Source organism: Seriola lalandi, unplaced genomic scaffold, assembly GCF_002814215.2.
Source record: "Seriola lalandi dorsalis isolate HSWRI2012SDOR001 ecotype SW California unplaced genomic scaffold, Sedor1 jcf7180002054338, whole genome shotgun sequence".
NCBI lineage: Eukaryota > Metazoa > Chordata > Actinopteri > Carangiformes > Carangidae > Seriola > Seriola lalandi.
In genome coordinates this window covers 355232-372887 of record NW_019524891.1, presented here as the reverse complement: position 1 = coordinate 372887, position 17656 = coordinate 355232, and the positions used below count along the sequence as shown (strand labels likewise).

At 39.8% G+C, this 17656-nt stretch overlaps 1 protein-coding gene across 3 annotated transcripts; it reads left to right on the top strand.

The window, feature by feature from the left end:
• The first annotated feature begins 3074 nt into the window (after positions 1-3074).
• Positions 3075-17248, top strand: tmprss4a (transmembrane serine protease 4a). 3 transcript variants are annotated; one of them, XM_023407587.2, is made up of 13 exons: positions 3075-3329; positions 11669-11723; positions 12016-12159; positions 12419-12571; positions 12676-12802; positions 12925-13044; positions 13561-13604; positions 13972-14134; positions 14245-14411; positions 14765-14860; positions 14980-15122; positions 15378-15530; positions 15973-17248. In XM_023407587.2, exons 3-13 carry the CDS (start codon positions 12048-12050, stop codon positions 15982-15984), a joined length of 1290 nt encoding a protein of 429 aa, XP_023263355.1. In that variant the 5' UTR covers positions 3075-3329; positions 11669-11723; positions 12016-12047; the 3' UTR covers positions 15985-17248. The 3 variants fall into 3 exon arrangements, 2 of the variants coding, with proteins under 2 accessions (XP_023263355.1, XP_023263354.1); XM_023407586.2 differs by lacking the exon at positions 3075-3329 and adding an exon at positions 6234-6630; XR_015437325.1 differs by lacking the exons at positions 3075-3329; positions 15973-17248 and adding an exon at positions 6227-6630 and having other exon boundaries at positions 15044-15122.
• Positions 17249-17656: the final 408 nt, after the last annotated feature.

Sequence of the window (17656 nt, the reverse complement as noted above, 5' to 3'; positions counted from 1 at the left end):
TTTGCCTATGTCTGTCTGTCCATGTCCCCATACCAGTCATTCTTTTAAACCGGTCCATCTTCTTTCTTTATCCTACCCGTCTTCTACCCTCCCTTCATTAGCAAACGTTAAAACAGAGTGGACAGTCATGTGAAGCAGCGCTTGCTTTAAAATTCACTCTGGAGTACTGTGATACTGTGCAGTACAACAACTTTTCACAACACATCCACCATTCTGCATGACTGTCTCATTGAGATCTAACAGGAAACTCAAAAACAGAACCAGAAACTCCATTCTGGTCTTGCCTTGCCTCTGTAGAACTATCTTATCTACATAACAAAGTGCCTCTCACTAAGGACACGGCCCTCTTTTGTTCCCCTCGGTTTCCATCCCAGCTCCAATGGCAGCTTCTCCTTTTGTCTCCTCTCTTAAAAATCAATAATAGACTGCCAGGTAATAACACCTGAATCTGATGGTGCATGGGGACTCCTGCTGGGTGTCTGAGTTATTACACCTCTTCATTGTTGAAAATAATAGTGCAAACACTGAAACCAGACCCGACCTGGGCCAGAAAGAGTACCAAAACATCTGATTCACTCACTTCCCTGAAAATGTCATCTTTTGCTATAAGCTGATACTACTATATGTTGCTGTTGCATTTGTAGGGTAGCTGGACTTTCTTGAGTGTCTAACTCAAGAACTTACTAGCTCACTATATTTTATATTGCAGTAAAGTACTCTGGTCACTTACTAATTCTAGGACAGAATTAATTAAATATGAATCACAAGAGCATATAGAGAAGGTAGATGTCAAGATAGTGGAGGAATGATTAATAATCACTATAAAAATACTACAGTTTAAGATTCAAAAATGTTAAGTATCGTAATTAGTAGATCAGCTTAAAAGATTTGTGATTTCCCTTTTCTAAAAATGGGTTACCATCTGTCCACAAGATGTTATCAGTTCCAAGTCGTAGAAAGTTTCCTGTCATTTAACGTGAATGTGTGATTCACACATTAACAGAGGGAGAGACCATGAGCCACAAATGTGTTCAAGGCAAAGCAGTGAGCTGGCTGCCATCGACATACTGTGCTAATATGTATCCCTTGATCTAGATGATGAACAGCATATCTTATACTGATAAGCATGACTAAATTTTGGTTCTGTTAAAAACCGCAGTTAAAATATCTTTGCACGCCCCCACATTCATCTGAAATTTAAGTTGAGGTCAAGTTCCCCCTTTCATTTGTCACATGCACATCACATGTCACAGGTCAGCATTTCTTTATTCCTTCCTTTAAATATTCATTTATACTATATATCTAACTGTTACTGTGACTTTTTTCCAGACTCAAGATATACTGTAGATGTGACCCTTATCCATTTTGCTGCATTTTGGTGTTGGTATGCACACTGCAAGGCAATTTCCAATTTCTCTATTCTTTCCTCCTTTCATCCCTCATCAAGTCAGTCTGCAATTTTTTGCCATTCTAGCAGTGTCGCATTAGGGATGGAAATGTTGATCCACCAGTTTGGTTCATACTGAAATATCACAGCTATTAGCTGTATTGACATTAAATTTTGTACAGGCATTCATAGTGCCACCATCTTTTCAAAAGTTTGATTGCTTCAACACTTTAAGGTTTAAGATTAAATTCCTTATATAACAAATTATTTTACCATCAGCCTCATTGTGTGTATGTGAGCTCATGTTAGCACGTTGACATTGGCTCAAAGCACTGATGTACAGCCTCACAGAGCTGCTACTATAGCTGTAGACACTTATTAAGAATACGCCAGTTGATGACATTCATAATGAGTGGTAAAAGTGAGGTTATAAACATATAAATTCATTCTTGACCCTTGGGAACAGAAAATGTAATAAAATAATATCAGCTCAGTGGTCAACTTGCTAGTTTTTGGAGGAAGAATGAGGAGTGTTCATGGAGGTTGCAAACTGGAAATCCATATTCTAAAGCCTTTCATCAAAACAGTATAATGTCAATACACACCATGTTAGGCGTTGAGCCTTCCTTTGACATCCAATAGTAACATGATCAGATTGCAGTTGATTTTTTTTTTGCAATGACAAGCACAAGTTAAGCTAGTCAGTTGTGATTTGCCTGCTGTGCATCTGACGTTCACCTGGGCAGCGCTAAGCAGAGAGAACAATTATTTGCAGGAAATCTTTTGGGTATTTCTCAGCAATATGGCAGCAATTTTCCAGGAAAGAATTGCGTTTTATCATCACATCACATTTACAGGTGACACTGATACTCCTGCACAGTGATCAAGGCTATAAAACTTAATTCTTCTGCAAAGCCCTCTATCCATGAAGATATCATCTATCACTATGATTCATAGATTGATGTGGATACACCAACCTGCTTGAGTTGCATGAAACGTGGTATATTTCACAGTTCTCAGCAGATAGCTTCCTTATACTGTAAATCCATTCATTTAATGTCGGTCAGGTGCAGTGGGTGACATCTAACACAATAAAGTGTTTTGTGTGTTCACAGTCATGTGATCCAAGACATCCAAGACCAAGGATCACATCACTGGGACCTGTGTTTATTGTTTCTAGATTATGCACACAAATATGACTGACAATTTGAACACCTTAGACAAAATATTTCAGAATTAAATATATAGTAAATGTAAGCAAGTAGTGAGTAAAATGTAATGTAATTTTGGATTATCATAGACTTTGTTGATGGAGCTTGAATATCCATTTTTTTAAAACCAATTTTAATCTTGTTTGTTTTCCCCTCCATGTCTTTTGTCCTATATCCAGGAAATGTTCATTTATATTTTCCAAATTCAATTTATCACACTACTGAAATAACATTAGCTTGAAAACATTTACACTTTTTGGGACACTTAATTCCTCCCCAAGAAAAATCGGTTTGGATACAAAGAGGGAGAGAGAGGGACAATACAGATTCTTTAAAGTCCAGGGAACATGAAATGTGAAGGTGTTAATAATTAACAAGCTGTTTTTCATGCCGCACTTCCCCTAACTTCTCTGAAGCTCCATATCGAGTTTCACAAAATGCACACCTTTATGTGGGGTGGTGGTTTAATGGCTTTGGTTGTAAATTGAGGTGGAGTGCATGTGTTTGTGTGTGTCTGTGTGTGAGCGAGAGGGAGAGAGGGAGAGAGAAAGAGAAAGAGATGGACTGAGATAAGTTGTTTGCCATGAAAGTGGAGGGCAGAGGGTGGTCCCTGTTGAAACAATAAAAGTCTGCCGAGAAACTCCTCAGAGAGAGATGCTGAATTTCAGCGACTAGGAATACTGTTTGCCCTCCAGATGCTCTTCTGACAAGAAGTGACAGCCGCTTTAAAGGTGAGGGAGAGTACAGTGGTGTGAGGTATGATATTTGGGTGTCTGTAATTAGGATTTTGTTATTACCTCTGCTTTTTTTCCCCAAATCCTTAATAACTAATGGGTTTGTGTTTGTGTCAAAATAACGAATGGCATGCTGTATGAGTAGTAGATTGTTTTTATACGAGTGGTCTTTTTATAAAACTCGGAAAGAACTTTGATCCTTTTCTAATCAGGTTTTCACTAAACTTTAGTAAACCATCCACGTAGGCATGTCTGATAAGGACTTAAAGGAAACTTCCACATTTTAAATCTGTGTGGTCCAGGATACCTTTTAAAAGTTTGGTGGCAGTGTTTTTTTTGGTCGTCATTCGCTTTTAGAGGTTAAATCAAAATAAAGCTAGCCGTTGCCATATTCATGTTCACTTTTGCTTTGCTCAAAATTAGTATTGTCATCAAATTATTAAGGAACACACAGATCACGCTGTACAGTCCCTGCTTAGGTTTCTCAAATTTGCACCAAATTTGAACCTGCTGACACACTGTTTGCCAGTCAGTGAGCAGCAAATAAATGTTATCAACATTTTTATGTTATCAACAAGTTCTAAACACATTGAAAGAGAATAAGTAATATAGATGTGTAAAAATACTTTTACATATCCATTGTGAATACAAATATTTTAGCAATAGCCTTGGTAGCGTTCTGTTAATATGTAAACAATCTGGTCTATATTCCGTTCAGGAAGTCGGGAGTGTATTTGGTTGTCCTTGAGCTTTACATGCACCTAATTTCAAACGAACACAGTGTTTTTAGCAGCAACCATTGTGTTCACTGACAAAGAAATGAAGAATAATGAATTTTATCCGCTTGATACGGACTGTGTGTTCAGCTGTCGTGCTGTGAGAGCTAATGGGATTATGAACAAAATCAACCAGTTTGACTGAGCAGAACAATAAAAGCCTGAAGTCAAGCAAGGGCGTACAAAAGATTTATTAGATCTCTGTATTGCTCTCATCTTGTCTTTTATAGTTTGTGCAAACATCTCGTCAACCATTGTTCAACAGTGTCAGGCTGTCAGACAGGATAAACCTTGTGATTCATGTGATTTACAGAGTTGTAAATGTGAGGACTTAAAATGGGTGACTTACTGTACGTACAGTGCAGTGAATCACTTTGAAATACCGTTCATTTTAACTAAGTTCAGTCAGGCAAACACACTAAAGTAGGTCATGCACCATATTTCATACCTGGGTGGGGCCTCTAAATGTTTTGGCAACCTGAATATCTACAAGGTTATTGGAAGATCAGGGTAAATTAGCCCTGTATAGCCCATATATATATATATATATATATATATATATATGGAGATACAGGGCTTCCTACATACCTTACTGTACATACCAAGATTTATATATCTGTCCATCTATGTATTTTCACATTTACTATATACTCTGAGACAATTACTAAATCCTTAGACCAATGAAATGGGGAAAGGTTGGGAATGAGCTTTAAGGTTCATTGCATTTAATATCCAGGTCAAGCCACATATTCACCTGCTGCTTGTAACAATGGCTCTTTCTCTTCAGCCAACCTTTTTTCTGTCTTCTTTTTTCATCACATTCCCAATCAGGCATCCCCCCCTCCCTCAGCTGACTATGCTCAGTGTCCCATAACATTCACAGTTTTGACAAGCACTGACCCAGTGACCAGAGTGGTCATTGGGTGCATCATTAAAAGGTAATTTAATACTTCAGAAATATAGGACAGAAATCTGCTGCTGTATTGATATCTACTGGTTTGAAACATTCGGGTATTTTGCACTTCTGTCCAAAAACCAAACAGTGGCAAAACATATCTATTTTTCTAAAACAGACAAGTTGACATTATTGACTTAGGTTTGCCTAAAACTGCAGCATTCTTTCACGTTTTACAGTAACTCATAGAAAGTAGGTTTAAGATGTGTAATTCCATTTTTAAATAACCAATATTGCAACTATTGATGGATTACCATGAAATTCTGTACTGACATTCATCGTTGGCATTTTTTTTGTGAAATGTCTCCACAGCTCTTGGATGAATTGCCATGAAATCTGATTCAGACATTCATGTCCTCTGACTTTCAATTTAGCACCATTATCAAGTCAAACTTTAATCAATCCAAAACTTTGGTTTATGACCAAATACCTGCAAAGGTAATGATATTCTCATCAACTTCAGCCATTCTTTGTGCTTAGTGCCAAATAGCAAATGTTAACATTCTAACATGGTACACTAATGTGGTGAACATGGTAAACATTGTTCTTGCTAAACATCAGCACATCAGCATTGTCATTTGGAGTGCGTTAGCATGATGGCATTCAGCTTTTAGTATTTAGCATAAAGTGTCACTGTAGCCCAGCAGCTGCTAGCATGGCCGTAGATTCTTGTGAGGCATGGAATGTATTTGTCACATTCCTCTTGTGTTAGTTCTCTGAGACAAGAAATGGCATGAGTCACAATTTGATTGTCAGACAAGAACTCCTGACTGATACCAACCGACTTCTCAGCACAGTGTCAAAACAGTACAGGTGAGAAATGACACACCTCAGCCTCCAGGCATAATACTGGACACATACACACCACTGTTAACTTCATGTTGTGTCTGAGCGTGTGAGTGTGTGTGTATGTGTGCATATATGGAGCACTCTGTTATGTCGAAGTTTTTGCATGTATTTGTATCTTAAGGGGGCAAAAAAGATGGTGTATGTTAAGAGGGTTTAAAAAGTTTGCAGTGGGAGGAAGGACAAAATTTGGGAAGACACATAGGAAGCGAGAGACTGAGAGAGACAGAGAGAGAGAGAGAGAGGGAGTGCGGGATAGAGAGTGAGAGGGGAAGGAAGAGGAGGGTTCAGGTGTCAGGTTACCTGGAATACTTCAGTTTTGTTTTGTTTTGTCTTGTCAGCAGGGCTTGGTCCTCCTAAAGCAGCTCTATCTGAAACTTGCGGAGCGTCAAAACAGCGCTACACACCAGCACTCTTTATTACAGCCTCTGGGTTTTAGAGGGGGGCAAGTCAGGCATCCTTCAAGCCGGATTCAGTTACACTGCTGTAGAAAGAGAAAGGGAAGAGAGAAAGAGAGAGAGATAGAGGCTGAATCAAACCAGGTTTTGTAGTAGAAGCAAGTGTAGCGCGCAGGTGAAAGGAAACGGACGAAGGACAGACACAGGACAGTGAGTTTCTGTCTGAGTCCCACCTTCAGGGAGGGAGGGCAGTGTTTACTCTGTGCTGCCTGTCAGATGAGGTGCATCTGGGCCTTACTGAGAAAGACAACTACATCATGTGGGTGAGTGCAACTGGAAGCAGAATCAACATATTCATCAGGAAGATGGCATTTCAGGTCACTGGTTTCCACGGAAGGGGTCATTTGAATCACATCATCGTTGTCAATTCTGGTAACAAATTTGTTATTTAACTATGGCACAGAGACCTACTGTCATACAAAAGGTTCAACCAGTTTCTGCAGTGTACTGGCAGTGGCTATATTTTGCATATTGGAAATGCCATCTGCTGCTAAATGGGAGCCCATGCTCGTGCTTTACATACAGTATCTGTTCTGTGTGATTACTGGCAGCTTAAAGGGCAGGTAGGAGCATTTTAGATTCAAAATGATCGGGCTCATATTCATATACATTTACATTCATACTTCATGATGCTGTTTTAACATTTGCTCAATATGTATGTGTGCACCATCTACCTCATTATATAGGTGTGCAACTGTTTGTGAGTGCAGCCTACACTGACTAAAGCATGCACCATTGAGCATATAAATGCACATTAGCTTGTTTGTGCCTTTGAATATCTTAACGTGTGTGGAGAGCACTGGTCTAGATCTTGGCCTTTGATTACAGGTCATCCTACATGTCACGGGTAGTTTTTTAAAAGCCCTTTTGTGTATGTTTCAGTTGAGAGGAACATAATCCAACAAAGCTGAAAACCAGCAAGGAGCACTGACACGTTTGAACAAAAGGTTTACCGTGTCACAGCTTTTATCTGTAAGGCTGACCCAGTTAGGCTTTTCTGCTGGTGCTGGAGCAGTTCCCAATACACATAGTCCACCTATGGGTCACTCTAATTCAAAAAGAACCAAAGTTAGGATTATGAGGTTAGCTGTTACAGCAGAAGTAAGATGTGAGATATGATCATGCTTGGTCAGTTATCTTGGTTTTTTGGAACATGGCTCTGGCTCTGTAAACTGGTTTAGTTGATTTGTGTTTCCCAGAAGGCGTTATCATCATGCGTCATAATATAACAAAACAGATCCTGTATTTTCAGGGATGTGTTTGTCAAGTCATGCCAACATGTGTTTCTTTAACCAACTTTCTGGTTTCCCTGGTGAGATGGACCTCCCCCTTTTTTGTGCTGTCACATTCATCTTGCTTATTCAACTTATACTTACATCAGGGGATGATGACCTAGTTTCTTGCACTATTTTTTTCTTCAGCCAGTTGGTATTAGGAATGAGTCTGTGTGATTATTTTGAGGGTGTGCACTATTATATTTATTATATTCATACACTTATACAAGTGGAAAGGTTTAGGTTAGGTTGAGTCATCAGTCTTTTGGGGGAGTATAAGAATCAACTTACATTCTATTACATAAAAGGGAGCGTATATGGCTATTAATTGATTATTTGAAACTTTACCATAAGTGACTACAAGTCTCATGTCACATACAAAAGTGCTGCAGGGCTTGATTCATACAGGTGAAACATTACTTGTTTCAATATAAAGAGAAATCTGAGAGTGATTGGACAACAACATGCAGAGTAAAGAACAAAATGTCAGGATCTCTGACACATACAGTCTTTTATGGTTCATGGTGACACAGCTGATTTATAGCAGGATAATATAAGCTTCCTTCCAAAAAAAAACCTGCCCAACAACATTCTTTGCCCGTCTCTCTTTTCCTTGTTTGTTCCTAGCATTTGACTGACAAGAGCCACCAACCATTATTTTCACAACTCTTGTGTCAAAGTTGATTTGTGCACTTCCTTTGACAGAAGTTATAGCAAAATAATAAACCTTGCAGCAAAGCAACATGCAAATGAGGGAACTTACAAAAACTACTAAAGCAGAAGTGTAAATTTGAGAACAGTACTCCGCTGTTTCCAGTTACTGTTTTGTGATGCTATGGTTTCTGGCAATTCCTCATTTAGTCATCAAAGATTCTGCATTAGTTTTTTTTAATCAAAAAAAGTATCAACTAAAATATATTCTGTTTGTTGTTCAAAAACTGAATGGCAAACTGTGAGGACAGGACAAAGGCAGAACAGCAGGTAGACGAAAGTGCTCTACAAACTGTCGGTAACTCGACACCCTGGGCTGAAATCCTCCAAACAGGCCGGTTAGCAGTCATACTGATGTGATACTGAGCAGCTACAACATTACAGGATGAGTCATGTTCACCCTTGATGAATCAAAGCACACTGAAAGTAACATACAAATAGTGAGTGTCACAACAAAGCTGACCCCTGTTTGTACACCAAGAAATGGGGTTTGATTGAATAACAGCACTATTATAATGTGGTGACATGAATCTATTGGTGAGATGCTAGTTATTCATAACTAGAAGCAAGAACATTGTAAAATGTGACCAAATTCAGCTCAGAAATGTGGCCAGTGGTGGGCCATATACTAATTACTCAATAGCAAAAGAAGTGAATTAACATCACATTACTTTAAAGCAGCTATAATTTTTTGTAATGTATTAAATGATATTGTGAACCTATAGAGAATCGTCACCTTAACTGGCATGACCAATGCTTCTTTTTTGATCCACTTACTGTTGTGAAATGCTGTTAGATATTCAACTTAAAGCCTTAAAGCTGATCAAAAACTACTTTCAGCTTTTTCACTTCAACTGTTTTCTCTCCATCCAGACAATAGACCAGGAAAACTTAAGAAAACTTGATTTTTAATTGTCAGACCTGAACCTGATTAACAGGTTCACTCAAATGTTTAAAAATAGTTAAAGATTTGTGAAACCTTTGTTCTACTTGTGAAAATAAAACTCTTTACTGCTTTTTATCACAACCAGACCACACCAGACCAGGTCTAGATCTAAAAACTAAAGCCTATTTAAAACACAGTTTCAGATTTGTGATCCCTGCAAATCGGAAGCTAACCTCAGCCATATCATTTCCCTTGGGAGTTGGCGGAGACCAAAACAATGAGTGAATACCGGACTTAAATTCTACATGAAAATAAGCAGCTGTTTGCACCATATCAAGTTCACAACTTTCTACTGGCAGTAGCAACCGCTTAAATATGCACAGTGTATGGTAACATCCAAGCAACTCCGTCTCGGTCAGTTTATGTTGGTCACAACATATTTTACGCTAAAAAGTAAAATATCAACACCACTGCCCCCAAGTGTCTAAAGAATAGTTATTGCAGGTTTAACGTAAATTACTCAGTCTAACTCTGTCCACGGTAACTTTTAACACCTTTACAGCCTCTATACTCACACGCCACATGTATTTAACACAAGTAGAAACTGAAAAGGTCACGCCCCGTTGTTTTGAAGGTATTTCATTAGCGGTTTTAGCTAGCCCCGCTAACTGACCGCATGCAGTTTCCACCTCTGAAACAAGCTAGGTCCTCCCTGACGTAAGCAAACCAGACAGATCCAGCAAAGAAGACAGAAAATACAAATGAGACAGTACTTGAGTTACCTTGGTACCAGGAGTCACGTCTCAATTTGTTCTTTTGGTGGATAGTAACGGCGTCCCCGCCAAACTTCAGCCGCTGCGCCAAGCTGACACTCACGACGTGTCGCTCCACTGAGAAGACAGATACGGTAAGAGTGATTAAACCGACCCCACACTTTTCAAAGAGAAATTAGACCGAAATAAAAATGGCACTCCCTCCACAACACGTTAACGTTTCTAAAAGTAATCGGCCCATAGTTTGCTAGTTCAAATTTAAATGAACAAGCTTACAAAACTGGGATTACAGATTCAAAGTTTCTGTTTGAATTGATTTACCAGGTATTTGTGGTCAATCAGTGACTGGTAAATATTGGCTACATCACTTAAAAATAGAAAGCTTAATTGTTTGCTGCATGAAATATCACAAAAGTAGTGACATTCCTTTGATATTTGACATCCTTAGATGTTTTGTTTTGTCTGATCAAAAATCAAAACCCCAAAGATTACTTTTCTGTGCTTCACTTTTCTGTTGAGCTCTGATTTACATATCCTTAACCTTGCTGCAGGTTACATACACTGCTGATAAACATGCAAATGTTTGAGTTAAATGAGAGTAGACGGACTAATCCAGGGTATAGGCACCCAGGCTTCAGGTCCACTATCATGGGCTGAAATAATGTATATATAATTTGTATAAAAAAAATATTTATGCTACACAGAATACTATTTAGGTTTTTCTAATCTTTGTTTTTTTCCTGTTAAATGTTGGATAGTTTTACCCCTTCAGGCTTCATTTTCATTTTCCAAGTGAAAGCCATCAAGTAAGGGAAAACCACCCTGCAAATTACTCAACAGGTCGCAAAATGTATGTCCTATAACAACAGTTACTGGTTTGAAAGTTGTGAACAGCCTCAGAGGATCCTGCCCCTTGTCCTGGGGAATAACTGCTGTCATTTGTTCTGCAACTTTTCCTACACCCTACACACACAATTTAAACCGAAATGAACTCTGTATGCGATTATGCAACCGGGATACAGCTGATATCCTGTTGAAGAATACTTGGCTCCTGTGGTTGAAGGGCGGTCACACCTGTCTATACCACCCTGCAATATTACAGTGTGTTCTGTCTGCACAATATCAGTTGCATTTGACTGGAAGACTCACTGGGTCCCAGTGGACCTCACCACACCGCGCCCCCACTGTCCTGTACATTCAGAGTCAAGTAGTCTGTGAGATACCAGATGATGGGAACTGCCTGCAGCATATGGACTGGCTGACATGTACTGGGTGGGAGCATATGGGTGTAATGTGACATCTCATAGTGGCTCCATAGTGTTCCATGTGTGCATAATCGGTAATCCTTTGTGGTTCCTCCCTGGATATGTATTATACACCTGTTTTACACATGACCATGCTGTAGCCTATTTGTACAGGTAGATGCAACAGATGGTCACACATATTTGAATTACCTGGAAATAAACTCATGCAAAGATATCATGTAAGTTCAGATAATTACATGGAAACTTCCACACAATATGACACAATCACACACACCTCCTCCTATACACACACAATGTATATTTCCTCCCAGGCCATGCCATGCACACTTTTGTTTCGACACCTGCGCTCACCTTACCCCTTGTCTTATGCACCTTTTTTATTCTTTCCTCAGACGATCGCCCAGGTGCCAGAAGAAAGCATTAGACCATTGAATCCCAGGCAGGCGGGTAAGCTGTGTGCTGTTGTTGGTTTTGTGTTAATAAACAGCATGTTGCTGTGCTGATGGAAGAGTTCTGTGAATATCATGTTAAAAACCTGGAAATACTTGTGTGGGACAGTACTGAGAAGTTGCACCTTCAGTATGTACCACCTTTTTCAACTTGACTCATTTTTCTCCTTTCCTTCTCCTTCATTTGCGTAATGGTTTCTATTCTCTCATCTCACATTTTTCTATTATTGCCTCATTTATGTTTCTCTCCCGATCGCTCTGATTTCTCTCTCACTTCTTCCTTCCTTCAGTGGCTCCACAGCCAGGCCGCCGCAGAAAGCCCATGACGGCTCCAAAGACTCAGAAAGACAAGGCGTCTAAGCGGAAGAGGGTGCTGCTAACTGTCCTGACAGTTGTGGTGCTACTGGGCATACTGGTCACCGCAGCATATTTCAGTGAGTCTCAATTCCTGACAGTAGTTCCTTTCTCCAAAGACACAGACGAACACCACAGGATGGCGTGCCAAACAGGCCCCACCTTCATATTTCTATCCGACTTCACTGCTTGGATACTAGAGAAAGATGCTTTGCAAATGTTTAAAGTTCACGATAGGATTCAGTGTCATTTACTGTATATAAAATCATCCGAGCATACTGCTATTCTAACCTGCATTCTGCCCTTCTATTCCAATGTGCCACCCCCTTTGCCCTCCAGTTAAGCAGCTAATTGAGAGCAAATACTTCTTCTGTTCGCGCTCAGTCAAGTTCATCCCAATAGACAAAGCCTGTGACGGGAATAATGACTGTGCAGGAGGAGAGGATGAAATTACTTGTTTATCAAGCTTTACGCTCAACACTACCTTTCCAGGTAAAACAAACACCTGACTCTTTCTTGCTTTGTCATCACAGACACAAAAACAATGTTTGAAAAATGACATCTTTTCTTCCTCTTTCTGCCGTTTCTCTCTCCAGTGCGTCTCATGTCACGTAAGCACGTCCTGCAGGTGTACAGTCCTGGCTCAGGTTGGAGGAGTGTGTGCAGTGACGACTGGACCGAGCAGCACACACAGACGGCGTGTAATCAACTGGGATACACGTAGTAAGTTTACACCCCCCAGGGATGAATTTAACAGATGTCACGCATCACATGGATTGTGTTGCAAATTTAATGAATGGGTTATTTGACCTGAAATCAAGCCTCTGCTCCTTCTGTATCAACAGTAAACCTCGTAGCAGCAGTGTCCCAGTGGACACTTTAATATCTTCCCTGAAAACCGGACCATTCACAGCCATCAGACCTGGGACTGCAAACACACCCATACATCAGGCTACCATTGACCGGTGAGGAAGGGAAATGGAAAATCAAAAGTGTTAAACCTCATTATTTATGACTAAGGAATGACTATTTGTCATTATTGCCGCTCAGATCTAAAGTGATCTTAAAAAAAAAACAATGCTGTCTTAGAAACTGCTGTCTAAGACAAAGACACAGCTGTTGACTGAGAGATGATTCCCCTTCAAACTGTTGACTTTAAAGATAAAAACATATTAGAAAAGCATATTAATCTTTGTTCTCTTCCCCCCCTTTTAACCTTTGCCCTCTCTTCTGTTCTCACAGTTTCTCTTCCTAAAATATAAAAAAATCCCAGTTTTCGTTCCCTCTCTGTTTTATTCTCTATGAGAGTGAACAAGACCGGCAGGTGTTTTACTCAAACCAAACAAAACAGAAAGCGACAAAGTTCAACGGGGGGGGGGGGGTTAGATCAACACAACATTTGACTGTGTGTTGTTTCAGTTTGACTAATGTTGTGGCCACATGTGGTTCATGTGTAACTCCTTCTGTTCTTCTTACACTAGAAGTGTCTGCAGATCCGGATCTGTGATGTCTTTGTCCTGTTCAGGTGGGTTTTATTTTTGGAAAAGCAACCACCATCATTAACATTGTTTACAGCTTTTAACAAGGCAGAGTGGGGCTCCTGGGTGGTGGGTGGAAGATGACATGGTTATGTGACTAGTTTCACACTAACAGGCCCATGCATGTCTACAGTAAGCAGCACAACTCTTACTTAGCAACACATGATGGAGTAGGTTCCTTCATTCTGTTGAATAGATCAAAAATTTGTTTGTGTAGGAAAAGAAACTAATCTAACCAGACCTTTACTGCTTGACTAGAATGATCTAGATGGATAAATACATAAAGTTAGAAAATAAACGTTGGTAGTTAAATGTACCACTGTAAAGAAAAATAGTTTTTCTTTTGTTTGTCAGACTGTGGACAGGTGGGCTTTCAGGACCGTATTGTCGGGGGTACAGATGCTCTCATCGAGGACTGGCCCTGGCAGGTCAGCCTGCAGCAGGGTGGCCAGCATACATGTGGAGGGACACTAGTGTCACCGCGTTGGATAGTCACTGCTGCCCACTGCTTTACAGGGTTAGTACAGCTTCCGTGTACACAATCTCCAGTGAATTTCCTATGCGATAAACATCTACATACATTCCTGCTCACACTTCCTCCTTACGCACTTGTTTTTGACCTTGCAGCAGTAAAAAGGAGCTGAGTCGCTGGAGAGTGGTGTCAGGCCGGACATACATGGGCACACTGGGAGGTTCCTACGTGGACAGAATCATAACAAATGGAGACTACAATCCATCACGAAACGACTATGATATAGCACTGATGAGACTCAGCAGCCCGATTACAGTAGGAGGTTGGAGTTGGATTTAAACACATTCAAACACACTGACAGGAGTCACTGCATCTTACCCATTGGCATAGTCATTAGTTTATTGGTTATCTGACCATGTGGAGTCTGTGGCTGAATTTCAACTTCAACAGTTGTGACAAAGGCAAATAAGAACATACAGTAGGCTATACTGGTTTGCCCTCTAGTGGAGTATATGTCAAACAGCAAGCTCTTCACCACAGACCAAAGTTAGCCAGTGTACTCACTTGATAACTATAACTGTACCTTTAAACAGAACTTTCAGAATGACAAAAGTAAATAATAAGAACCTTAAAGACTAAAACTTTCATAATGAATGTACTGCCCCTGTCTTCTAGCTTACCGCAGGCCGGTTTGTCTACCTCCTAAAGCCTTTGGCCTTGCTGCTGGAGCTTCCATGACTGTGACTGGCTGGGGATACTTGGAGGAAAATGGTGAGAAACCTAAACACTACCTCTCATCATTCATCAACAGCAACCCCATGAATAAGAAAAGACAACCTCTTTGAAGTTGCCGCTATCACTCAAATGTTGTATCCCTGTTCTGCCACCAGGCAAGGTTTCTCCTTCACTTCAGAAGGCCAGCATCCCTCTGATTAACCGGTCTGTGTGTTCCAGTCCCACAGTCTATGGCAGTGCCATAACCCAAACAATGATCTGTGCAGGTTTCCTGAAGGGGCAAGTGGATGCTTGCCAGGTAACTGACAATCAATACTAATTATTACTGCAAAAGACAAAAAAGAATATCTGATATTAATATTTTCAACCAAACAACCGTGTGTAGTGTATTACCTTTTTAAACTGGATCCATTTCAAGTTGTGCTGCGGTAGGCCTGCAGTTCAGTAATAGTTGTAGTTTGTAGAATCTTCCAGTATTGACATTCTCTTCTGGCAAATGGTTTGGATATTTAAAATGGTAAAAAAAATATTATTGTGATCTTATGAATCCTAGGGGGACAGTGGGGGTCCTCTGGTGCACTTGAGTTCCTCTAGATGGTATCTGGTAGGAGTGGTGAGCTGGGGTGTTGGCTGTGCCCGGGAGAGGAGGCCAGGTGTCTACTGCAACGTGGAAGAGCTGCTCGGCTGGATTCATGCAGCCATTGAGGTACAGAATACAGAAAATGCTAAGTTTCTGTGTTAGTAAGGTCCACTTACTAGCTTTTTCCCCTAGCTTTCAGCTACATCATACAGTTTGCCTTGAGAGAATGGAGTCTGCTCAATTCAGCAGAGCAGCTGAGCAGACTTAATTTGCTGAGGAAGACTGTGAAGTGGACATTAAATTAAAACAGTGAAAATTATAGGATGAGTTCTGGTATCACAACAAAATTATTTCCACTTAAGGGCTGTAGTTGTACTTAAGAAAGAAAATTATAATAAATAAATTAAAAAAAAAAATATATATATATATATATATATATACATACACAAATGCTGCTTGGAGGCAGCTTTATTTGGCAAAACACTTACTCTACTGACATACAGACCAAAAATGACAACTTGAAAACAAACAAAGCCCAATGTGACATTTTTTTTTCCACCCCTTACAGAAAAACCCCTGAGGTCCTTCACCGTGACAAGCAGCCACCACAAGGCTCCAGTCCAGAATACCTCAGACAAACAAACAATGATTTTGTTTCAGTGTGGTTAACTGAAGATGGGAGACAGAAGGAGAGGAAGTTGAATAGCTGCATCTCAACAGCAACACAGATGAACTGTTTAACACAGCCATAAGCATAAACACTGCGCGTGCACACACACACACATTTCCTTCAAAGCTATTACAAGTGTAGTTTGTGCCATTTCAGGTTTTTATCTCAGGGGAAAAGTATATTTATTTAGCTGTCTGTTGTTGGCCAGTCTGGGGTTTTCATAGTGCAATGCTCATACAAACATGTTTTTAGCAATAACTGTTCAAACTGTTTAAACTGTGACGGTTTTCTATCTAACCAGACTGGCAGAACTCAGACATAATGTACTTGATGACTATATGCTATGATTTTTAGACGTGCAATGTGTTATGAGGGTTCATATGGTGAGGAAAGGGTGGGTGTCAGACCTGTGGTATACTAATGCCAACAGAAGTCAGTGTGAAGCCTCAGGTTATTATCACCAAATCGTTGAAGTGACCAGTCCAGTCAGTTAAATGCATTTATATTACTGAGTCAGTTGATCTGATTTGTATCCCTTACAGGGAAAATGCACCTTTTTTTTTTTTTTTTTTTTTACAGCACAGACGGTGTGCTTGCCTTTGACCATGGAATGGTTGACATGAGCAATTTAAGTGGAAAGGGAGAATTACTTGACCTTACTGTGTGTGCAGATTGATATGTAGTATAATAATGCACTGAAGACTATAAAATCCCACTGTTATGTGTTCATGGTGCCTCTACACTGTGTCTCAAAGTTCAATCAGATATCCAGTGTGCCTTCAGAAAACTCTCACCATTGAATATTCAGAGTGGTGGAGTTTTTGCCTTCAGAACTAAAAGGATATAAATGTAACCTCCTAAAGTAATTATTCCATTTGTGGCAAAGTAAAATACATCAAACTAGTTTTTTATCATCCTCTGCTCCGTAGAGACCAAAACAAGATAACAATAAATTGGCACTTCTGAATTTTAAAATGATGGGTAACGTACTGTGTACTGTATATTATAAAATAGCTGGAAGTGAGCGGAAATTCGAGGTGTGGTGAACACAGTATGGTGAATGGCACAGCATTCAACATTCGACTGTATATATGGTACATGTTGATTATTATATGCGTGTAAATACATTGTAAATATAATAAAGACGTTTTCCTTTTTCTTGGCCGTTGGACAACTGACTTGATATTCTTTGCAAGTGTATGGACTGGAAACTGGATCTCACTTTGTTCCATTCAGTGTCGTCCTCCCAATGCACACACCCTCTGACCCAACGTTAACAAAAGGGAACACGTAAATCCTTATATAAAGTGTAAAATTTCAATCTGTGGAAGCCTGGAACATACCTTAAAATGTAAAACAATGTATTGTAATGTTAGATTATAACTTAAAAAACGAAGTTGTCTCAAATATCTTCCTTGCTATGCAGCATCTTTGTAAGATCCTAATTGTGATAAATGCAATGCAGCAAGTTTTTAACACCAATATAATATGATTGTTCTACTGTCACCCTAAGCCTTGGACTTTGCTATACCATGTTCCATGGTTTAACACCCAACACATGGTTTTCTATGACTTTGCAGCC

Bases quoted from the DNA above. Each gene is read 5' to 3' on its own strand.
- tmprss4a (XM_023407586.2), top strand. The intron at 12,572-12,675 runs GTAAAACAAACA...TTCTCTCTCCAG, and splicing joins GCTCAACACTACCTTTCCAG to TGCGTCTCATGTCACGTAAG. The intron at 14,412-14,764 runs GTTGGAGTTGGA...CCTGTCTTCTAG, and splicing joins CAGCCCGATTACAGTAGGAG to CTTACCGCAGGCCGGTTTGT.